Source organism: Lontra canadensis, unplaced genomic scaffold (genome assembly GCF_010015895.1).
Source record: "Lontra canadensis isolate GAN:19392208 unplaced genomic scaffold, GSC_riverotter_1.0 scaffold24, whole genome shotgun sequence".
Taxonomy (NCBI): domain Eukaryota; kingdom Metazoa; phylum Chordata; class Mammalia; order Carnivora; family Mustelidae; genus Lontra; species Lontra canadensis.
The window spans coordinates 3,298,208-3,317,747 of NW_022631018.1; the positions used below are offsets into that span (position 1 = coordinate 3,298,208).

The window sequence follows — 19,540 nt, forward strand, 5'->3', positions numbered from 1 at the left end:
TAATCTGCAGTGTTCAAACATTTTAAAAAAATATATATATAATACCTATATGCTTTAAAATCCCATATGTATAAAAGAGTAAGTTGTTAAAGATCCTTTTCTTTTCCTGTTTGTCCCCAACTTTACTGTCATTGACAACCTGTGTTATTAGTTTCCTGTATATTCTTACAGAAATTTTTATGCATATACAAACAAGTATGTATATATAGTTATCCATATATTTTTATATAAATGGTGACATACTATACATACTGAATTTTATTTTTTTTAACTTAACACTAAGTCATGAAGACCTTTCCATATCAGAATTTAAAGGAATCCTCCTTTTTTTTAGATTGATTAATTGATTTTAAGTAAGCTTTCTGGCAAATGTAGGGCTCACACTCTGAGATGAAGAGTCATGTACTCTACAGACTGAGCCAGCCCCCCAACCAGATTTTAAAGGAAATTTTCATTCTTTTCGTTGTTTTTACAGCTACAGCAGTGTTCAATTTTATCATTGCTCCAAAATTTGTTTAACTGGACCCTTGATGGACCTTTATCTGGTCTTTGAACCTTTTGTTTTTATAAATAATGCTACAAAGAATAACCTTGTACAAATATTGTTTTAGGAGTATACAAATAGTTCAATAGGATACATTCTTAAAGTAGAATTGCTACTTCAAGGTAACATTTGTAAGATTGAGAGATACTGTCAAGTTACTCTTCAGTTGAATCAGTTTGCACTCTGGGCAGCAATTTACCAAGAGAACTTGTTTCCCACAAAGAGGACTTGTTTCCCACACTTTCCCCAACAGAAGATGTCATCCAAGAAATAGCTCAGTTTCAATGTGAAATTCTCCTCTTATGGGTAAGTTGAGCATCTTTTTATATATTTAAGAGCCATTTGCTTGTAAACACACACTATTCATATCCTATATCATTTCTTATTTTGGTAATGGTGTTTTAAAAAGGCTTAGTGGATCTCTATGTTAGGAAAATCAGCCTTTCATCCCAAGTTCAAATTGCAAATTTCCCCAACTTTTCATTTTTCCCTTGACTTGTAATTTTTTTTTTTAATGGAGAATCTTTAATATTTATTGATCTATCAGTCTTTTCTTGTATGGCCTCTAGGATTTTTTTTTTCAACATTGCATTCTACTGATAATTAAATCAACATCTTTAAAATGAATCAGAAATCTAAGAAACTTTATAGTTTAACAATTAAAAAAAAAAAAAACACCCAGTGGACACAGAGCCATAAACTTATACAACTTGCATGGAATATGGGGCATCTGGGTGGCTCAGTCAGTTAAGTGTCTGCCTTCAGCTCAGGTCATGATCCCAGGGGCCTGGGATGGAGCCCCACATGGGCCCATCATAGACTGCATCTGCCCACATGCACTCCCCTTCCCCTCATTCATGGGCTTCCTGCTCGGAGGGGAGTCTGCACCTCCCTCTGCCCCTCCTCCTCCCCCACTCCAGCACTCCTGTGCTCTCTCTCTCTCTTCAAATAAATAAGCAAATAAATCTTAAAAATAAAAACAAAAAAGACAAAGTATATGGGGCATGTACATGTTGTGAATCCTTTTTTTTTTTTTTTTTTTCATATAAACATTGCAGGGGGGCCTGGGTGGCTCAGTCGTTAAGCACCTGCCTTCTGCTCAGGTCAGATCCCAGGGTCCTGGGATGGACCCCTGTGTCAGGCTCCCTGCTAGGCGGGAAGCACATTTCTCCCTCTTCCCCTGCTTGTGTTCCCTCTCTTGCTGTGTCTCTCTCTATCAAATAAATAAATAAAATCTTAACAAACAAACAAAAAACATTGTAACATGTCTTAAGGTATTATGGTTTATTCAATAATTATCCCATCTACATGAGGTCTCTAGATTTGGTGTCATGCTTGGGAAGGAATTGCACAGTATTGTCAGTACATTTTAAATTATATTTTGATTTATCTATTTTTGTGTAAAGTTTGAGCTTCATTTTTCCAGATGGCTACCGTGAATCTCAAAGAAATACTATGCCCGTTAAAATGCTTTTGGCTCTAAGCGACAACAACCAGCAAAAGAGCTCAAGTCATCGATACATTTATTAACTCACATAAAGGAAATCCAGGATAGGATCCTTCCAGAGTTGGTTAATTCAGGGGTTCAACAGTGATTTCAAGGACCTCGGTTTCTTCTACCTTTTCCATTTGTTAACTCTATTCTTCTATTCAAACTAAAAACTGAGGACTGTGTCTCTTTTACATTGTACTCCAAACAAGCTTAGTTCTACAAGAATTCCACTTAATTGGACAATGACATGTTTGTGCCATTAAGATGATCAGGTTTGGAGAATATTTTCATGCTGCAAATCAATTAAAGTAGGAATTAACATCTTTCTGAAGTCTAATGGAGGCTGTATGGTTACACCCAGGAGTAGGATTTGGGAAAATTGGATACATACTGGTGGAAATGGACAAAGATTACCACAGCGCCTCACCAAATCCAGCAGACCATCTGCATATGAACCGGGTACCTGTCTTTCCCTTGAGTTATAATGAAAGAGGCATCCCTGCTCTATCCAAGGCCCCAGACCAGTCCTTCCTCATGGCTCTTCCCCTGCTCCCTTTAACACCACATTTTTTTCCTTCACTGGATTGATTCCACTAGCAGTCCCCTGACCTTCCAACGCCCTCCAGCCACAATTCCATCTCTCTTCCTCACTCCATGGAAAGACATCTGAAAGTCTTGCTTTAAGACCTGCTACTTTTTTGTCCTTACCTCTCCTTCTAACCTCAGTACTCCAGGGAGGGTTTCATTCCCCCATTCTCCCAGCCCAGTATCAATAAGGAACAGTTCTGGGCGCCTGGGTGGCTCAGTTGGTTAAGCGACTGCCTTTGGCTCAGGTCGTGATCCGAGAGTCCCGGGATCGGGTTCCCAGCTCCATGGGGAGTCTGCTTCTCCCTCTGACCTTCTCCCCTCTCATGCTCTCTCTCTCTCTTTCTCAAATGAATAAATAAAATGTTTTTAAAAAATAAGAAACAGTTCTTATTAAGGTGGTCTGCAGAGATATCCGTGGAGCCATACTCTCTTGATTTGCCCCACTTGCCTGGTAGCTTTTTCTCAGCCCCTTTTCTAGCTCCTCCCCTCCTGCAGACCTCCCACTGTGCTTCAGGCTCTGGCCCCAGTTCTTTTTTCTCTACCACTAGTCTCCCCTAGCACCATGGCTTTAATTTTCACCCATGTCCTGATGACTTCTAAATCCATACTTCCTCTCCTGACTTCTATCCTGAGGCTTAGCCTTGTTCATCCAACTCTCTTTTGGCATTTCCACTTCAGTGTTTAATGAAAATGTCAAACTGGGGTGCCTGCCTGATTCAATCAGTAGAGAATGGGACTCTTGGTCTTGGGGTCATGAGTCTAAGCCCCGCGTTGAGTGTGGAGCCAACTTTAAAAGGAAAAAAAAAAAAAAAACGTCAGATGTCTGAGTGGTTCAGTCAGTTAAGCATCTGCTTTTGGCTCAGGTCATGATCCCAGGGTCTTGGGATCGAGTCCCACATCGGGCTCCCTGCTCAGAGGGAAGCCTGCTTCTCCTTTCGCCTGCTGATCCACCTGCTTGTTCTCTCTCTCTGACAAATAAATAAATGAAACCCTTTTTTAAAAAAAGTGTCAAACTTAACAAGTCCAAAGCAGAACTACTCATTTCCCCTATTTTCTCCATTTGTTCTTCCTTGAGTCTTCCCCATCACTGTAACTGGCGTGTTCATTTCCTCACTGTCCGCATGCATTTATCAGCAAGTCTTGCAGATACATACAAAACATGCTTGAGTACAGCTACTGCTCCCCTGCCCACTGCTACACCCTAATCCAAGTGACCACCATCATGCCTGGATTACCAGGACAGCTTTCCAAGGAGCTCAAGTCTCCTCTCATTCCCGCCCTGGTCCCTTCTCCACAGAGCAGCTTGAATGATTTGTCTACCATGAAAATTAGGTTAGATGACTCCTTTCCTTGAAACCTTTTATATGCTGTCTCATCATCCTCTGTAATAAAACCCAACTCCTTTTCCTCCATACCTAACCTCATCTCTGTCCATTTTGTCTTCCCTTCCTTCCAGTTGAAACACTATGGCTATTTTTCCCACCTTCAAGCACACCAGCTTGTTCCCGTCTCAGGACCTTTGCACTTGCACTTGGAATACTCTTCCTTCATACATTTGCATGGATGTGTCCTCATGACTCAAGGCTCAGCTCACAGAAGAGTTCTTATAGAGCCCTGTGCTGAGCCCTCTACTAAACCAGTTGTGTCTCTTCCCACCCTCTGTCATTTCTCCATCACAATATTCTGTATTAGCATTTTCATTAGCATCATTTATCAGACTTGAAAAATTATCTTATTTATTCATTCATTTGACATGTTAATCATCGCTCCCCACTGGAATATAAGCTTTTCTTTTTTTTTTTTTTTTTTTTTTTGAGAGAGGGAGAGAGAGTGGGGGCAGGGGGAGAGGGACAACGGGAGAGAGAGAGAGAGAGAGGGAAAGAGAGAATCCTAAGCAGGCTCCATGCCCAGCACAGAGCCCAGTGTGGGGTTCCATCTCACGATCATGAGATCATGACCTGAACTGCAATCAAGAGTCAGACATTTGGGGCGCCTGCGTGGCTCAGTGGGTTAAAGCCTCTGTCCTCGGCTCGGGTCATGATCCCAGGGTCCTGGGATCGAGCGCCACATGGGGCTCTCTGCTCAGCGGGGAGCCTGCTTCCTCCTCTCTCTCTGCCTGCCTCCCTGCCTCCTTGTGATTTCTATCTGTCAAATAAATAAATAAATCTTAAACAAAAATAAAGTCAGACACTTAACAGAGTGAGCCACCCAGGTGCTTCAGAATATAAGCTCTTTTGAAGTCAGACTTTGGATTACTTTTATGCTCTGCTGTATGTCCATTATCTGAAACAATGCCAAACATTTACCTAGTACTGGGTGCTCCATAAGTGTTTGTTAACTGATTTACTACCACTATCTCTGTTTTGGGCAGTCATTTTACCTCTTCTGATCTCAGTTCCTTCAATATTAAAATAAGGAAACTTAAAAAGGACACCTGAAATTCCTTCCGGCTCAGTCCTCAATGACTGTCTTAAAACCTGCAACAATTACAGGAAGAATCTTACTGCAGCAAAAATTTGTATCTATTGTAAAACATTTATTCATTCATTCAACAAGCCTTTATTGAGTGCTGACCATAAGCCTGGCACCACTGTTCGCACTGAAGGCCAAGTCAGAGCCATCAAAATTATAGTGCATCAGTTTGAACAAACAAACAAAACACAGAAAACCCCAAAAGTTGATGTTACCCTTGTCTTCCAGCTGGTTTTTACTGGTACTTCCCTTTCCCAGTATTGCTGAGTTCATCCACTGAGCTCCCTCAAAGTTATTATCACTCTTCCAGTAGTTAATTTCCAGGAATTTTAGGATTAAGGAGTATGATTTATGTGGCTATAACTTTAATAGCACCATGTAAAACAAAGCTATTTAAGGCAACAGAATTTCTGCCAATCTGATTTAGTTCTAATCCAAACTCTGCCATGCTTCCTAATTTAATTACAGCATGCCTTGAACTAAAATTTTGAATTTTATGAATTACTTAAAAAAATGAATAGAATGAGAGTAATAAGGAACTGTATTCATATATATTCAGGTCATGATGTGCAGAAAGACTGTTAATTCTCATGTCAAAATTTGAGGCAGCTAATTTAAAATCTGAATTGGAATTAGTTATTAGTGGACCAATAATTAATCAAATGTCTAGAATGAGAATAAATCACTTTCAAAACTGACTGCTGAGAATAAAAAATGAGTAAGAAAAGTAAGTTGTTATATATTGTGCTGCCAGTTGTTGGCGGACACCACAGATCACTCAGAAAGTAATGTCTACATATATATGCTTTAATCAATTATATAAAGGGATATAGTATAGCTACAGAACATTTTAATCTGGCATATAAGCACTATATTTATGATCTTACGTTGTCAAAATGGTTTTGGTTGGGGAGGAAAACAGAAATCCAATTCAAACTTGTTTAACAAATTGAAATGGAGAGGATTTATTATTTCATGGAACTGGGCAAGTCAGAACTCAATTAATGCAATGTCATCTGAGAATTATTTTCTCTCAATCACAGGTTCTCCTTCGGTGGACAAATGTCTGCTAGCAGCTCAGGATTAATTTCCTACCAGTTCATCAACCCTAGGGGAAATAAACTGTCTTTTTCAGTCCTTACAATAGAGCAATCCTGGGCAAGGAGCCTGATTGGCCAGTTTGGAAACAGACTAACCAATGTATTTTAAAGACCCTCACTCTTCTAGATTACTCTTTTCTCCAAAACTGTTAGTCCTGAAGTGAGCTGATGTTAACTAACTTTTTCTTTCTTTCTTTCTTTCTTTCTTTCTTTCTTTCTTTTTAATGACAGGGTTATAGGATATGAGTCCTTTCATCTTTTTTTTTTTTTTTAAAGATTTTATTTATTTATTTGACAGAGATCACAAGTAAGCAGAGAGGCAGGCGGGGGGTGGGGGGAGCAGGATCCCCGCTGAGCATAGAGCCCGCTGCGGGGCTCAGTCCCAGAACCCTGGGATCATGACCTGAGCAGAGGCTTTAACCCACTAAGCCACCCAGGTTGCCCCAAGACGTTAACTAAATTTTAAAAGAATGTAATCTGATTAAATGGATTCACCTTAAGGTATTCAATACAGTAGTTTTATCATCTGTAACCTAAATAACTAATAATTGGTTCACTGTCAAAATAAGAAGGAATTTAAGGCAGTATGGATGAAGACAGTTTTAATCAGATATAATAAATCATCATGTATTTTTCTCCATACATAAGACATATATATCTAGACATATATATATCTAGACATCTCTGCCCTACTACCCCATACTATTCGTGAGTGCAAATACTTGGAGGTATATCAAGGGGATGCTGTGGGAGTGGTCTGCCCTTGGTTCAGATAATAAGGGGTGCATTGTCTGTAGAAAACAGAAAAGCAATAAAACTAAGTCAGATTGCATTTTTTAAATTATCACGTACAGAAATTGCAAAGAATGTCAGTGATGTATAACATCCCTCCCCACCTTTGTGGACCAGTCCCACTGTTCCTGCATCCCTTTGGCGCTCCTTGCCAATTCTTCCTTCCATCTGCCCATTCGAGCATACTAGAATAGAAGTCAGAGCCCTGGAATATTACTTTTCGCAACTATGATTCCTGCCTAGAAGAATTCATGTGTTGATTTTCTTGGACTATAGAGAAGAGTGAACTGTGACTCCGAGAGGAAATAACCAAATGACTGTGCTTTACAAAATGGATTATAACGAATGTCAAAATGTGTTGTTATAAGCAGGAAGTTAAGTATATGCTTGTATGGTAAAATAATAGAATTATCTCCCCAAAATAAATTCAAGAGAAAAATTCTGTTTTGGAAGAGCAATTCTTTGTCAGGTGAGCAGAAGAACCTTGTAAGAGATAATAATTCCAAGTGACTGTTAAACTAATTTAAGTGCAAGCTAAGAATTTGATTTGGACTGGAGCCTGTCATTTTCCTCATTGCCAAGTAGCCCCCACCCTACACGGAGTATCACTGCTGGTCCAGCAGGTGGCACTCTTCCCTTTGTGCACTAGTACTAAACTAACACCCTGCCCAAGTACAAGGGAGTTTAGAGACCTGCCCTCAGAACCAGTAGCATCTGCTTGCCTACGGCAATAATAGGTTATTGCTTTGGTCTGGATTTTGTCAGATTTGAAGACTGATACCAACACATCTAAGTGCTCCTTTGGTTCTAGACTTTGTCATCCTTAGTTCTAAGCCTATATTAGTTTCTGTTAAAATACTTGTACTTCTACTCTGTGCCCAAGATACTGTGCAGTGCTAGAGATCTGTATAAAAATTGTGATGATTCATATTGGAAAAGCACATTGACTTACACCTAAATGGTCAATTAATCTATAACAAAGGAAGAAAAAAATATACAATGGGGAAAACAGTCTTTTCAATAAATGGTATTTGGAAAACTGGACAGGTATATGCAAAAGAAGGACACCGGACCACTTTCTTGCACCATACCCCAAAATAAACTCCAGGTGGATTAAAGACCTAAATGTGAGACCTGAAACCATGTACACCTAAGGAAAACAAAGGCAGTAAATCTTAGATATGGGCCTTAGCAACATATTTATGGCTATGTCTCTTCGGACAAGGGAAGCAAAAGCAAAAATGAACTATTGGAACTACATCAAAATAACCAAAATAAAAAGCTTTTTGGATAGCAAAGGAAGCCAATAAGGAAGGATTCAACACAAAAACCAACCTATGAATGGGAGAAGATATTTGCAAATGATTTATTTGATAAGGGATTAATGTCTAAAATATAGTTTTAAAAAAATGAATATACAAATCAACATTTAAAAAAAAAATCTGTTTAGGGACGCCTGGGTGGCTCAGTTAGTTAAGCTGCTGCCTTTGGCTCAGGTCATGATCCCAGGGTCTTGGGATGGAGCCCTGCTCTGGCTCCCTGCTCAGCAGGGAGGTTGCTTGTCCCTCTGCCCCTCCCCCAACTCATTCTTACTCTCTCTTTCTCTCTCTCTCAAAGAGATAAATAAAATCTTTTTCAAAAAAAAAAGACAAGAAATAATGAGTGTTTGTGAGGATGTAGAGAAAAGGGAATTCTCATGCATCATTGGTGGGAATGTAAATTGGTGCATCCAGTGTGGGAAACAGTGTGGCAGTTCCTCAAAAAATTAAAAATAGAAATACCATATAATCCAGTAATCCCCCTACTGGGTATTTACCCAAAGAAAATGAAAACACTAACTCCAAAAGATATATGCAGCCCTATGTTTATTGCAGCATTATTTACAATAGCAAAATTATAGATGCAGCCCAAGTATCCATTGATAGATGAATGGATAGATGATAGATAAATGGATAAAAAAAGATATGGTGTGTATATTCAATGGAATATTACTCAGCCATAAAAAGAACAAGATCTTGCCATTTGTGACAGCATGAGTTATTATACTAGGTGAAATAAGTCACACAGAGAAAGACAAATACCATTTGATTTCACTTATATGGGGAATCCAAAAACCAAAAGCAAGCAAACAAACAAAACCAAATTCTTAAATAGAAGAAATTGGTGGTTGCCATAAAGGAGATGGGTGGGGGGATAGAGCAATAGGTAAAGGAAATTAAGAGGTACAAACTTCCAGTTCTAAAATAAATAAATGATAAGAGATGATAAGTATAGCATAGGGAATATATTCAATCGTATTGTAATAATGTGTAGTGACAGATGGTGATTACACTTACAGTGAACATTGAGTAATGAATAGAATTGTCAAATCAATATGTTATACACCTGAAGCTAATATAACATTGTATGCTAATTGTATTTCAATTTAAAAAAAGAAAGAGCATGTTGAAGAAAAGCAATGTTTCTCAATTAAAAAAACCTGGGGGCACCTGGGTGGCTCAGTCATTAAGTGTTTGTCTTTGCCTCAGGTCCTGATCCTAGGGTCCTGGGATAGAGCCCCGCATCAGGCTTCCTGCTTGGTGGGAAGCCTGGTTCTCCCTCTCCCACTCCCTCTGCCTATATTCCCTCTCTTGCTGTCTCTTTTTTATTTTTTTCAAATAAATAAATAAAATCTTTAAAAATAAATATCTGTCTTTAAAAAAAAAAGATTTTATTTATTTATTTGACAGAGAAAGCAAGAGAGCACAAGCAGGCAGAGCAGCAGAGGGAGAGGGAGAAGCAGGCTCCCCACTGAGCAGGGAGCCTGATGTGGGGCTCGATCCTAGGTCCCTGGGATCGTGACCTGAGCCAAAGGCAGATGCTTAACAACTGAGCCACCCAGGTGCCCCATATCTGTCTTTTCTAATAAGAATTTCACACAGAAGCTCCTGAAACTTCCCCTCAAGAATCATTGACAAGCAGAAGCTGAATTTCATTTTGTATATATTCTCTCTAGAAAATATTTTATCCAGCTGAGTTTTCTGTAGTTTGTACTATGAAGCAGCTTTTTATGTCTTTCAAAAATAGTCAAAATGTAATAGATACACTTCTTCCTTTTTCAAAATTGGTCTTGGTACCCTGCCTCCTGGAAGGTGATTCCCCGATCATGTCATAAAGGTACTATAATAAGAAGAAAAATAAAATGAACTAATGTTGATAAGTTAAAAAAAGTTAATAAAACACCTTTTTATTTATTACTTCTTGTCATGCTAGCTTCATTTAGAGAATGCTAAATATGTGTTATGCATATTAATATGTATTAAGTACATTGCGTATACGATCACATTAAATTTTCACAGACACTCATTTTAAAGATAAGGAATATAAAGTAGAAAATTTAAGTTGTTTTTCAAAATCATGAAACAAGTTAATAATCGGAATGACAACTGGAGCTTCTAAAACTTATACTCCAGAGGAAAATAGGACATATCAGATTATTGTAACAATCTTGCTAGTAAGTGAAGGAGCTTATTAAAAATAATTCATAAAAATGACTTTCAATAGTTAAGCTACAGCAGTCTATAAGAGATATTGTTGATAAGATTAGGCATTCATCAGAAACTATACAAAGAGAAAAGAGAAGGGAGTGTTAAGGGAGGATTGGAGGATGCCAGAGAAAAATGTAGTTGATTTTACAATTTGTATATGGTTAGCAAATATTCAAAGAAAATTACTGAATAAAGAACACAAGGAAATACATTTTAATAAGCAAAATGTATTTAATTTGCAATGTGAGTTAGAGTAAATGGGTCAATTTCTTTAAAATATATAAAACTCTTCCAAATCAATAAGAATAAGAAATTGATAGAAAACCAGAAAAATATAAGAACAACTTATTCACAAGGGAACATGTATAGCCAAAAAGCCCATGGAAAAATAATGAATCTTTCTCTTTAAGGATTTCAAAAGTAAACCACAGAATGTGATACTTATTTTGACTTTTAAATTGCCAAATATTAAAATGAATAATGAAATTAATGATGATAATTTTAAAAAAGATATGAAAATGTCCAATGTGACTGAGAAGGAGGAAAACAGGCAGGCATACATTGCTGGTAGATAGGTGATTTAGGTTACACTTATATAATGAACTACCATTGACCTAGATCTAGATATTTATTTAAATGGAAATATTCCAAATGAAAAATTACAATAAGGGTTACAGAATATATAAAGAGCATCACCTCATTTCAGTAACTAAGTAACAATAAGTAAGTTTTTATATAATTATAAATTATAATTGCACATATATTTATATGTAAATTTATAGGAATCTATATCAAACTGGTGATTAGGGTTATCGAAAAGATATTGACATTGGGGCATCTGGATACCCCAGTTGGTTAAGTGTTGGACTCTTGATTTCAGCTCAGGTCGAGATTTCAGAGTTGGAAGATTAAGCCCCATGTGGGGCTTGGCAATGAGCATGCAGCCTGTTAAGGATTTTCTCTCCCTCTGCCCCATCCCTTCCCCTTGCTCACATGCACTCTCTCCTTTTCTCTAACTCTAAATAAATAAATAAATAAATAAGAATACAGATATTAACATTGGGATCTGAATGATCCCCCCCTTTTTTTTTCCTTTTTGTTTGTCCATGGTTTCTAATTTTTTTATAGTAAAATCTGGATTATTTATGTAAATAAACAAAAGCAAGATTTAACATAAAAGTAGTAGCATCTGTGGTTAAGAGGATGAACTCTGGAGTTAGATAAACCCAGGTGACGGGTGACCTTAGTTAAATTGCTTAAACTTTTTCACCTTGATTTTTCTCGTCTTTAAAACGGTGAGGGGCGCCTGGGTGGCTCAGTGGGTTGGGCCGCTGCCTTCGGCTCGGGTCGTGATCTCTGGGTCCTGGGATCGAGTCCCGCGTGGGGCTCCCTGCTCGGCGGGGAGCCTGCTTCCCGCCCCCCTCTCTCTGCCTGCCTCTCCATCTACTTGTGATCTCTCTCTGTCAAATAAATAAATAAATCTTAAAAAAAAATGGTGATAAGAACAGTGCCTACCTCAGTCAGTTTTTTGTGAAGATTTCATTGGATAACTGGTAACCTATCATGTGTACTTATCACATAAGAAAGTAATTACAAGAGCTCCCAATCCTGTATTACACAGCAGTACAAGGTACTGGGGGGAGCGCAAAGAAGTTTGAAACTGTCCCTACTCTGCAGGCAGTTAAATGCCCAAATAGACAGATGTCACTCACTCAAATGAGAACATGCCCAAAAAGGGGTTCATAGTTCAATGACAGGTAAGAGAATCCCCAAACACATGCACAGTTTATAGGTACTGGTACTAAATGTCTATTAATCTAATTTGCTCCTTCAAAAAAAGTAATCTAAATGGGTGAATTTATGTAAGTGAATTATATCTCAATAAAGATATTTAATAAGATAATCATTTTAAATATTTTTTTTTTAAGATTTTATTTATTTGTCAGAGAGAGAGGGAGAGAGAGCGAGCACAGGCAGACAGAATGGCAGGCAGAGGCAGAGGGAGAAGCAGGCTCCCTGCCGAGCAAGTAGCCCGATGTGGGACTCGATCCCAGGACGCTGGGATCATGACCTGAGCCGAAGGCAGCTGCTTAACCAACTGAGCCACCCAGGCGTCCCAAGATAATCATTTTAGTATGTGCTATTTACCTAAAAGAAGTTTTTTTTTTTTTTTTTTTTAAGATTTTATTTATTTATTCACAAGACAGAGAGAGAGGGGGATGCAGAGGGAGTGGGAGAAGCAGGCTTCCCGAAGAGCAAGGAGCCCTCTGCAGGACTTGATCCCTCCTGGGATCAGGACCTGAGCCAAAGGCAGGCACTCAATAGACTGAGCCACCCAGTTGCCCTCTTTCTTTCTTTCTTTCTTTCTTTCTTTCTTTCTTTCTTTCTTTCTTTCTTAAGAGATAGAGTGTGAAAGGACACTGAGGGCGAGGGAGCAGAGGGAAAAGGCAAGGGAGAGAGAGAATCTTAAGCAAGCTCCACACTCAGCACTGAGCACCACGCTAGGCTAGATCTCACAACCCTGAGATCATGACCTGAACCGAAATCACGAGCTGGACACTTAACTTACTGAGCTACCCAAGTGCCCCAAGATACACTTAATTCTAAGGGCTAATTAGAATATTGAGAAAAGAGTTGAACATGGAAGACTTTAAATCATGGAGTCATTACCTGGAAATGCTCTTTATTCATTGAGATTCACCGCTTCCATTAAGTCCAGACCTGATAGTTTATCTTTCATCCGTTCACTTATTCAATGGTTATTTATTGAGCACCCCTCTGCCAGATGCTGTACTAGGCATCTGAGATATGTCAGAGAATAGAATGAAAAAAAAAAAAAATCCCTGCCCTTAAGGGGAAAAAAAAAAAGAAAGAAAGAAAATGATTAACTAAAAAAACCCAACCAAACAAGAAACAACATCAAAAAGGAAATCCCCAACCTTATGGAGTTTCCATTTTAGTGGGGACAGAAAAGAAACACACCAGATAACCCTAAGTGATATGAATAGAAATAACGAAGGGTAAGGGGTAGGACAGAGATGAGGGCTGGTGTATAAACAGAAGGTCCAAAAAAAAAAAAAAAAGCCTCTTTTGAGGTATTAGCATTTAAGAGGAGATTGGAATGAAATGAGAGACTTAGAGAGCGCACCATGTGAGTAAGTGAGGGAAGAGCATCCTAGGGGAAGCAAGGCACGTGCAAAGGTGTGTCCTAGAGGAGCAAAAAGGCCAGTGGGGAGTGGGGGTCGATGGGGACAGAGAGGAAGTAGGGCCTAGTGTCAATGACAGACCAGGGCTTTTTCTCTGAAGGAGGAGGACCCGTTAGGAGGCTATCGCAATTACATAGGTGAGACACGATGAGGGTAGCAGAAGAAGGGGTGAGAGATGGATGGATACTGGATATATTTTGAAAGCAGAATGGAGAGGATTCATGATGGATTAGAACACAGGGTGAGCGAGACTGGGTGTGAGGTGGGAGAAATCTTGGCGTTAAAAATGCTAGTCAATGAACTTTTGAGGGCAACACCTTCCAAGTGTTCTCCGGGCCTGGTTTTGGTGTGTACAGGCCATCTGACCTTGGAGGTTAAGTCAATAGGACTTGCTAAAAATCTGATTGCTAAGAATAGGAAGAAATGCATGGTGACCCTTCTGCCCCAGTCGAGTGTTATTCGGGAAAGGCGGCCAAGTTAAATACTGGTTGTGGGAAAAAGAATCGATGCCTTTTCTAATGAATTATTTCCAGTTTGTCAAGGGGAAGAAATGGTCCTAAAGGTATAAGAGCAGGTTTTAATGGGGCGGGGGGAAGGGGGTTCTGAAGTTTCAGGACTGGGAACGTATTGCCCGTCCCAGCTTAGGTTTTCCCTGGTTTTCTATTTCTCCCCCCCCCCCCCCCCCCCCCCCGCTTCATTTCCCACCCCGCTCCTTGGCCCTGCTTCGCGGCTGCGGGAAGGAACAGTTCCCTGTCGGATCTCAAACTTCAGCAGGCCCCCGAATTACGCTGCCATGCCTGCGAGAACGCAGTTTGCCGGGCCCCAGTCCTGGAGTTTCTAACCCGGGTGCCCCGTGCGCGCGCGCGCCTGTGCACATGTGCATGTGTGTCGAGGGGCGTGGACGGGTGGGGGAGCCGCAATTTTGTATTTCTAACAAAATACAAAGTTCTTCGGTGATGCTTGGGAACTGCTGTTTCTTAAAGCAACGGGGTCTTGAATTCCACCCCGTGGCTTGTCCGTGGAGAAGGTTCCAGCCCGCAGAGGTTTACAGTCCCTAGGGAAATTGCCCGCTTCCTCGAAGGGGTTTCTCGGCGGCCCATAACGGTGAGAAGCAGCAGCAAAAGCCGGCAAGGACAAGGAAAGAGCGGGAAGTCTTCCCGGACTGGACGTCCCCTCGGAGCTGCCCAGCGAAGCGAGGGCGGGAGAACAGCCCGCGAGGCCAACCGGCAGACGCTCAGAGGGCGCGGACCTGGAGGAGGCGCCCCAGAAGGCGGCGCCTGTCGGAGGAAGTTTGCCCTTTAATTGCAGAGCCCGGTTCGCCGTCGCAGGCACCTCCAGGAGCGAGCGGCGGGCGCCGACGGGAGCTGTCAGCGCGGCCCGGCGTGCACCGCCTGCACCGCGGCCATGGGCGGCTCGGCCTCCAGCCTGCTGGACGAGGGCAAGTGCAGCTACATCCGAGGTACGCGCGCGGGGGGCTTCCCGGGAGCGCCGCGCCCGCCGGGGGCCTGCACAGCTGCGCGGACCCGGCCCCAGAGGGCGCGTGGAGAGCGGGTGCCCGCCGCGCCCCCCGCCTGCCTCCTGCGGCGCGCTACCTGAGGGCGCGGGGACCTCGGGGGCCAGGGCGCGTCGCGCGGCCGGCTGTCTCCGTGCGCCGCTGGGACCGCACGCCCAGGCTCGGGCGAGGCCGCTCTTGGGACCTGGACAGGGACGCGGGCGGGGGTGCGTGGTCAGCCCGCCCGCCCGCGATGCTCTGGGAAGTGCGGCGGCGCGGATGCGGGAGGCAGGTGCACGCCGCGGGGTGGGGGGCGCGACCTCGTTTCCACCGCTCAGCCCGCCTTGGGGTCTGTTCAGGCCCGGATCCAGAAAACACCTCGCTCTCCCTTAAGTTCTGAGCTCTTCCTGAGCTTGCCTCAAAAGACGGGCGCGGGGATATCCCTCGTTTGTGGAGACTTCCCGGGGGATTCCCGGCCTTTAAGGCAGAATTTCCCTCCTGGTAACGTTGGCCTGGTTTTGCAAAACGAGGTATCGGCCACAGCTTCACTTGAACTTACAGATCACTTGTGGGATGATTTCATCAGAAGCAGAAAGGACCGTGTCATCCCGCTCCCAGGATGTAGGGTTCTTTTCCCTCTCCGGAGGGGGGTGGGGGAAGGGAAAGAGGAAACACTGGCGGGTTTTGTAACAGTTGCTAAAGTTACCGATGGAGGGAAACTCATTTGGGGAGATCTCCAGAGATACAGGGACTCACTACAGAGTGTGAGGCAGAAACAAACAAACAAAAAACCCCAAACTGAATTGAAACTGCAGAAAATCATGACGCTATCTCTTGGGTGTCTTCCTCCCAGGCAACCTTGACCACAACCACTACCTAACATTGGGTTATCTTGTCAATTTAGTCATTTTCTGGCTTTAGAAAATACCTTCTAAACCAGGTATCGAACTCTAAGTTTTACCCTAATCCTGCAAAGAAATGGTTAAGTTCTTCCTGACTTGGTTCTTTTCTTTCTGGGCCCTGAACCTTTCCCAAAAGGAAAGCATTTCCTTAGTGTCCTTATTCCATATTTGTTTTCAGTCACCACAGCATTCACAACCATTTTAAAAGGATATCAAATCAGGGCACTTGAGAGCAACGTAATTGACTTTCCAGATTCTTCCTCCTGCTCTGGTATTTCTGGAGGTAGAGGATCATCAACAACTCATTCTGTCAGGGGATACAACTTGGTCAAGTATTCCTTTGCTATCTTTATTTAAACTGGGAGGAAGATGGATGACTTATTTATATTAGTGAAACAGCTAAACGAAGACTGTCTCCAGTCTAACAAATTTGGCTATGTGCTTGTTTTCACCAGCATGTAAGAGCCTGAACTGTAGGGGAAAGAGAAAGAGTTTGCATTTAGTTATTTGCAAAATATGTTTATGCCATTTCCTTTATAGGACTTTTATTTCACTGCAAAGCTTAAAAACACCTAAAGTTGAATCATGGCCCTCTTTAGTAATCAGTGCAAGTCCAGCAATGTAAGGGATTAACGTTCTTGAAGACTTCATGGTCATGACAGTTGTTGCAGCTGATACAAGCACTGCCTTCATGTGAAAAGAAAATGTGTTACCTTTTATTTTACTGTGAACTTAAATTATTGCACATCCAAAAGTATGAGATGGCTTGTGCACAGGAAGGACCTGGAATGAATATGTTCTGAATGAATAAAACTATAGCAGATTGGGGCACCTGGGTGGCTCAATGGGTTAAAGCCTCTCCCTTAGGCTCGGGTCATTATCCCAGGGTCCTGGGATGGAGCCTGGCATAGGGCTCTTTGCTCAGCAGGGAGCCTGCTTCCTCCTCTCTCTCTCTCTGCCTGCCTCTCTGCCTTCTTGTGATCTCTGCCTGTCAAATAAAATCTAAACAAACAAACAAACAACAACAACAACAAAAACTAGAGCAGATTGTGTAACAGTCATTACATCCACAAGTCCTGCTCAATTTTATCTCATAATTCTTTGGGAGGACACTTTCAAGGCATGTCCAGGCAGAGGGAAGAGAAGAGTTAAAGTTAAAATACCTCCAGAGAAAATGAGACGTTGCCTCATTTGAGAATACTCGTCTTGCCAAAAGAGAAAAGAGCATTGGAAAAATGCATGGCGTTGTGAATTGTTAGTGCATGAGCACATGAAGGTCATGGGGCTGTGATTTCCTGATGGTTTTGAAGCCCCAGATCCCTGAAAACACACACACACAAACACACACACACACACACACTAAAAAAACCCACACCCTATCTTTTCCACTTTGCCCATCATTTAGCCCATGCATATTCTCAAGTTTTGATCTAATTGTATGCAGAGCAGTAGAAAATATGACATTAAAGTTTAAATACAATTTTATGACCTGTTTCTCATAAAACAGCTGCCAGTGAAATATAGAGTTGAAAGCTCCTCGAGCTGATTCAATAACTCTCCTTCAGGCTTGGTAAAGTTTATTAACTTATGGAGGATAACTAGTCAGTATATTTGGAGTGAGTTTTGTTAACTTAATCTTGTATGTGTTATAAGCACCTGTACTTCTGATATGCTAATGAGTCTGAATCAGCATTTACTTTTAGACAAATCATTTAACAGCCGCGGGTCAGTTTGTGTGCATTGAAACGTTGTGTTGATAGTGATGTTCATCACATGGATGTTTTGAAAATACATTATTTCTTAGGATTTAGTAAATTTCTAGTTAAAGGGATTTCAGAAGTATTAAGGTGTTACTTCATTTCTAAAGATATTTTGAAAATTACTACCAAACTATTTTTTAAAAAAGATTTAATTTTTTATTTGACAGACAGAGATCACAAGTAGGCAGAGAGGCAGGCAGAGAGAGAGGAGGAAGGCTCCCAACTGAGCAGAGACCCTGAGGTGGGGCTCGATCCCAGGACCCTGAGACCATGACCCAAGCTGAAAGCAGAGGCTTTAACCCACTGAGCCACCCAGGTGCCCCTACTACCACACATTTCTTACCACAGAACAAATTTTTAGAATTGCTTCTAGAAACTTTCAGTAATGTCATTTGATAAAGATGTTTCAATTAAGAAATAATACTAAGACCTCCTTGTAATCCTATGGACAGTGTCATCTGTTCTAGCCTTCAGTGATTCTTTTAGCACTGACCTAAGAGGGTCTTCTTTTAATGAGAAGGAAAGCTCATATAATCCAAGCATTGGTGACCAATTTGGGGCCCTTTTCTCTCTTCTTTCTGAGTTTTCTTTTACTTTTTACACTTTGATTTGCAAAAAAGTGAACTGTAGCTCCAGAGCACCCAGTGCCTTCTTGTTTGAGCAAGAACTGTCTTTCCTTTTTAGACTTGCCATTGGATTGATCATGAATCAAAAGAAAAATGAACCTGAAAACTGCCCCCACGTAGGTGTGTGGACGGTTGGAAGAGTACAGGGAAATCAGTGCTGTCACTGAGAACTGTGGCACACGCAGGTCTGGGTGGGGGCTGGTGCACTGTTCTTTTCCTAGACTTGCTACTGCAGTCAGTCACACTTTTCTGGTGAGGGCGTGGTGACTTCCAGTGAAATGCTCGTCAGAGATCTGTTGCTTATAAAGTGGGAAATGAGTAACAGCTTAGAAACAACATGTATTTCTCTTAGGGAGATTTTCTCATATTTATACTGAAAGGGTTAACTTAGGTGGCTGTATATGAGATTTCTGCTGATAGTACCTGGAATGACGTCTCTACAGACAAGGTGAACAGAAGACAGGGAGAACTGGACATGTTTGCCGTCTACTTAACCTCAGTGTGTGCTATTCCACACATTTGTTTATCCTTTTTTTTTTTTTTAAGATTTTATTTATTTATTTGACAGACAGAAATCACAAGTAGGCAGAGAGGCAGGCAGAGAGAGAGAAGGGGAAGCAGGCTCCCTGCCAAGCAGAGAGCCCGATGCGGGACTCGATCCCAGGACCCTGAGATCATGACCTGAGCCGAAAGCAGAGGCTTAACCCACTGAGCCACCCAGGTCTCCCACATTTGTTTATCCTTAAGTCACAATTTGTTGATAGGAGTTGGGGATAAGAACTGGGTTGATTTGTAAGGATAATTACGACAATGTAATCTGAGAGTCCAATTTACCTAGCTAGAAATGGCAGTATATCATAATGGGAAGCTAGGATATGGAGTGCGGTAGACACAGTTGGATGTCAATGCAACATATTTTCCCCTTTCCTCTTTCCAACAGAACCCCAATTTTTTTTTTTAAAGATTTTATTTATTTATTTGACAGACAGAGATCACAAGTAGGCAGAGAGGCAGGCAGAGAGAGAGAGAGGAGGAAGCA

General features: G+C 41.4%; 1 protein-coding gene across 1 annotated transcript in view; it reads left to right on the forward strand.

The window, feature by feature from the left end:
- Positions 1 to 15,012: 15,012 nt before the first annotated feature.
- Positions 15,013 to 19,540, forward strand: part of NIBAN1 (niban apoptosis regulator 1) — a 149,372-nt gene continuing 144,844 nt past the window's right edge. The window contains exon 1 of the mRNA XM_032862640.1: positions 15,013 to 15,180. Coding sequence (XP_032718531.1) covers positions 15,126 to 15,180 — 55 coding nt within the window. The 5' untranslated portion in view covers positions 15,013 to 15,125. The remainder of the gene's footprint in view (positions 15,181 to 19,540) is intronic.